This window comes from Merops nubicus, unplaced genomic scaffold (genome assembly GCF_000691845.1).
Source record: "Merops nubicus isolate BGI_N331 unplaced genomic scaffold, ASM69184v1 scaffold31630, whole genome shotgun sequence".
In the NCBI taxonomy this organism is placed as follows: domain Eukaryota; kingdom Metazoa; phylum Chordata; class Aves; order Coraciiformes; family Meropidae; genus Merops; species Merops nubicus.
In genome coordinates, this window is record NW_008585391.1 from 1 (window position 1) to 4,712 (window position 4,712).

At 47.5% G+C, this 4,712-nt stretch overlaps 1 protein-coding gene across 1 annotated transcript; it reads left to right on the forward strand.

Annotated features, from left to right (window-relative positions):
- Nucleotides 1–261: 261 nt before the first annotated feature.
- On the forward strand, nt 262–4,343 carry LOC103779725 (MYCBP-associated protein-like; the record flags this gene model as incomplete). Its single annotated transcript, XM_008947374.1, has 8 exons — nt 262–386; nt 974–1,139; nt 1,216–1,323; nt 1,819–2,001; nt 2,335–2,450; nt 3,044–3,194; nt 3,451–3,566; nt 4,243–4,343. Coding segments are annotated over 8 exons (1,066 nt in total), but the record flags the coding sequence as incomplete, so codon positions are not given.
- Between the last annotated feature and the right edge of the window lie 369 nt (nt 4,344–4,712).

Below are 4,712 nucleotides of genomic sequence, written 5' to 3' on the forward strand. Positions count from 1 at the left end.
TCTGGGTTTGTCTTGTCCACTGTCTCTCTTTCTATAGTAAAGTGTGAGGCAGTTGGATCATAGTGACTCATTTTGGTCCTTGTAGCTTCTCGGAGTTTGATTTTCCAGTTACAAGAGACACTGAATTAATTTTTCTGTGTAACCTTTGAAAAATAATAAACCCCAAAATGTAGTTTAGTTGGAAATGTATAACCAGGCTGAAAGAGAAAGATGGGGTTTCCCTGGGAGGCTAAAGAGGAGGTCTCTTCATCTGTTTTTCAGACAAGAAGGAAAAGACACATGAGCTGTCCTGCTCAACAGTTGCAGAAGAACTTGAGCCAGTTTCGCGTGTTCTGCGGGGAGATGACATCCAGGCACTCGCAATCAAGGTGGAGGACCTGGAGAAAGTATGTATTTTTGCTGGTAGAAGCAGCTGCCTCACCTGACACTCTCCTTCCTTTTTGTGTGTTTAACAGAGGGGGCTGTCCATTTTCTTAAACCAAACCCCACTCTTGGAATGAAATTCTCATCCCATTTTGTCTGTCCTGCTTTTTATATTTCATCAAGTTCAGTTAGTAACAGTTAAAGGATTATCAATCCTTACACAGTCTTCAAATGGAAGGTTACATCATCTGCCTGATCAGAATGACATTTCCAGCTTTCTGATCTAACAAGGTGTGGATGCTGTTTAGTAACTGTTGTGGTGTCCATTCCAAAACGTGGGTCAGACTGTGTGAGTGGAAGTGTTTGATGCAAACTGGCACAGCAGAAAACTACTGGGAAAGTGATGCAAAACTTTCCTGCCTCAGTTGCAAAGCAGAGTCCAGAAGAGTAAGACAGGAACTAAGCTGGTGTTCTGCAGCTGTGTATTGTTCCTCTCAGGGGAGAAACAGCCCATGCTAATGTCACTGCTCTGCGTATCCTAAAAGGATCAGAAGGAGCAGAGGTGAGTCAGTGTGGGCCTAATTGTACAGTGACTGTTTCTTTTCTGAAGCTGCATGCTCCACACCCTCCCCGTGATGCTGGGAGAATTCCAGTTAGGAGGGAACGCCGACCCAAAGAGCCAAAACGTCTCCTTGTGGCGTGTCCTGCTTTCCCAAAGGCACCCAGGGGACCACTGACTTTTTCTGGTAGGGTTAAACTTCACATCTTGTATTTGGGTTTTGTTTTTGCTAAGCCTAGTTTTAATGACCTGGCTTTGGGGTTGGTTTTGTGTGTGTGTGTGTGTGTGTGTAGGACCAGGACCTTTTGGTGAAGGCTGTGAAAAGATTCTCCCCCATCACATTTTGGGAAGTCTTCAGGAGTTCAAGCTGGAAGCCTTGGCCAGAGGAAACACTCAGGTTGGTTTGCAAAGTTACAAAAGTGCTGCTGTGTGGCACTTTGCTGGAGGTGGGGTGTGGTTGGTGCCTCCAGAACCTTTCAGTACTTTTCAGCACCTATCAGGAGCAGGTCAGGCCTGAGGGGTGGTTTTCCCAGCCTTGTCATACTCTGCAGGGAGGCCTTGCCTTCAGAGAAGCTGCACCAGCAGGTTTTGAAGTCCCATGTGCAGGACAAGGTCATGGAGGGAAGAATTACAGAGGCTTCCTCTTCCATCTGTATTCCTAAGGCTTGTGAGGGAAGAGCAGGTGTTGCAGCAATTGCTTGAGTCCAATTGCTCAGCTAAATCCTTCCATTGTTTCTGGGTGTGTTCCTAGTGTTCTGGTTTTGTTCCTCTCCGAGGGATAAGGTGAAAGCACTGTCAATCTGAAGAATTCTTTTCTCCTCCCCTCTCCCATTCTCATTGTGGTGGTCCTGTGTGCATGGAGAGGTTGATTTAATGTTCCCTTTCTCTTCAGCTAGCAGATCGTATTGAGGCTTCTCCTCCAGATGTCACTGCAGCAGCCTTAAAAGAAGAACGTGGAGGAGAGAAGAAGAAAAGGGGTCAGCAGACCCCTCTAGTGGAGCACAAAGCTGAGCACAAAGCTCTCCAGAACTGGTACCGTAACATGACAATCAGGAAAAAGCAGGAGAAATATCTAGGAGGTGAGAAAAGCTGAGGCCTCATTCTGTGAAATTCTGTGTGCTCCTGGGGGAGTTTGATGGCACCACAACCAGCTCTAACAGTCGTAGCCAACGACTACGACTATTAATCCTATTGCTGTTGCAGTCTAATTCCATGTTCTCAGAGCTCCCCACGTGCTCTTGGCCACAGTGCTCATGGCCATGAGTGCTGTGAGGAGGCGAGCTGCTGGTTCTGGATGGGGCAAGCACGGTGGATTTGTGGGGGGACAGTGTCAGAGGGCTACATGTGAACAAGAGTAGTGGTAAAGGGTGTGCCCAGAAGTGCAGCACTGGTGATCTGACATTTCTTTATAGAAATTCTTCAGAGGCCAGAAAATGAATTGCTGATGAATGTCTCAGAGGATTACAGGCAAATCCAGGAGGAACGTGACCTCATTGACCGCAGTCTCCCTGCCCTGCTTCCTGGAAAGGTGAGAGCCCCACTTCCTCTGCATCCTGACTGCTCTCTTCTTGTGAAAGAGCTGAGACTGGTGGGATGAGTAACATCTCTGAAGACCTGTCATTAGATATTTATCAAAGCCACTCTAAGCCCTTCAGCCTGGTGTGCAAGCAGAACTTTCAGTGACTTGAAAAATAAAACCATGACCTGTGCTGTCCGTACTAGTGTGAGGAAGGTGGTGCTGTGCTCTGCCCAAGGCACAGAAAGATCTGATAGCTTCAGGCTTGAATTTTAGGGATTCCAAGGGAGGAAAGGGCACGGGTAAGCCAGGAGGATTATGGGAATATCCTATGTTAAAATAATATTTTTTTACATTTATAGCATTATCAAAGGATTTTCATTTGCACGAGGCATTATTTTAATATCCTTCAGCCTTCATGTAGCACTAGATAGAAGAAATTTCTTTTGCCTTTGACAGCAGCCTCATAGAAACTTTGATAATTTCTAGCCCTTTACAACATGCATATAAACAGAGGTAGGTCCCTTCTGCTTTTCAGCTTCTAGTCCCTGTGAAAATAGGTGCAGCTCTGGGAGCCTCAGCGGGAGCCTTGCGTTCTGCCCTAGGGTTACAGAAGAGGGAGCGAGTTCTGGAGCCAGCCCGAGCGTGTTGGAGATGAACTCACCGGCCTGACAGTGACACTGACCCGGAGAGAACGTGGCTGCCCAGAGCCTGTCACTCGTGTGGGGAAACCCTGCACCATCCGGGCCGAGACGGGTAACGGGGAGGTGGCAGAGAGGTGGTCCTGCAGAAATGGGGTGTGGAGGGGGCAGCAGAGAGAAACGGCCACTCCTCCTGCGAGTATGGGGGTCGCCTTATAGTTGTCCCTTCCAACAGCTGCAGCACAAGCTACTTCCCAGTCATCTGTTGGCCCTTCTTTTTAAAACACCATGAGAGCAAAGTTTGGTGGGGAGTGAGATTAATAAATGTGCAGGTACATAGGCAGTGAGCTCTTGTGTGGGTATTTCCACAGGTCTGAAGCCTCCAAAGAAGATCCCTTTCCATCTAACCTGGGATAAGAGTCTTTTCCTGAAACATCGACGGCAGGAGCTAAGATCTGTCCTGGAGGAGCTAGAATTTTATAAGCCGGTAAGACCAGAGGGGTGAGGACATTCTCTGCATCTCTCCTCTCTTGTCAGATGCTGTGGAGTAATGCAAAATTGCCAAGAACTGGATATGAGAAAGCATTAGGAATCTGAACCTTAGCCCCACAAGAAGTTCCCACACATGGGAACAAAGGGCCACACCCATGAAAAAATTGCCTGGCTGCCTGAAGTGCTCATTGCAAGGAGGGGTCTAGGAGCCTCAGACGAGGACCCTGAACCAGCAGCATGCAGCTGCCAACACCTAGACAACAGTAAAACCTGCAAGCACCCGGGCAGGATTTTGATTTTGTGCCTCAGGGCAGAGGGGAAGACACGAATCTGAAATGCTCCTGAAGGCAGGTAGCCCCTCTTGTTAAAAACTGAACAAAGCTCACCCTCTTCTTTCTGAAACATGGCTCTGGGGATGAGAGATGTGTGTGAGGGAGACTTTTCCCATCCGTGTAGCTTTTGAGTGGGGAATACTGTCATCTAAAATTCTTGTGAGATCCAGAACTGGTTCCTTCCTGTTTCTTAAACGTTTGTTGGAGACCTTCAAAAACCATCCTAGGAGCAAGGTGTCTCAGCTTCGCTTTACTCGAGTCAGTACATTTGCTGGTATTTTAACTTCCTTTCTATGTAGGAAGAGAAACTGTGAGTTGGTCATTTTTCTGTCTGCCCAGGATCTGGATGGCCTGGAGGTGATTGGTAAAGGGCAGCCTTTCACCTCTGTCTCAGCAGAGTCTTTTCCAGGTTCCACCACTTCTGAAGAGTTGCAGACCCAGTAAGTTTTACTTCATGGCAGAAATAAAGAATTTGGGGGATGCACCACCAATCTGAAAGGGTATCCTTAGCTGCTGTTGTCCAGAACAGAGAAGAGTCTCCACTGGGGCAAGATAAAAGACATATTCTAACATTATAATCACCAGATTTAGGAATTGAGTGGCTCCTTTTTGCCTTGGGGCCTTGTGCCTAATGAGCAAGAATCAGAGAAAAGGTTTTTGGAGGCCTTTCCTCCAGTCTTCCCCCTGTGTGGCTCCAGAGCTTACATTAGGCAGGGTGGGGATTCTGCCCTAAATTACCTCCATCTGGTTGTCTTTCTCCAGCCTCCCACTTCCACCATTAACTTGCTTTTTTCCCTGCCCCGTCTTGT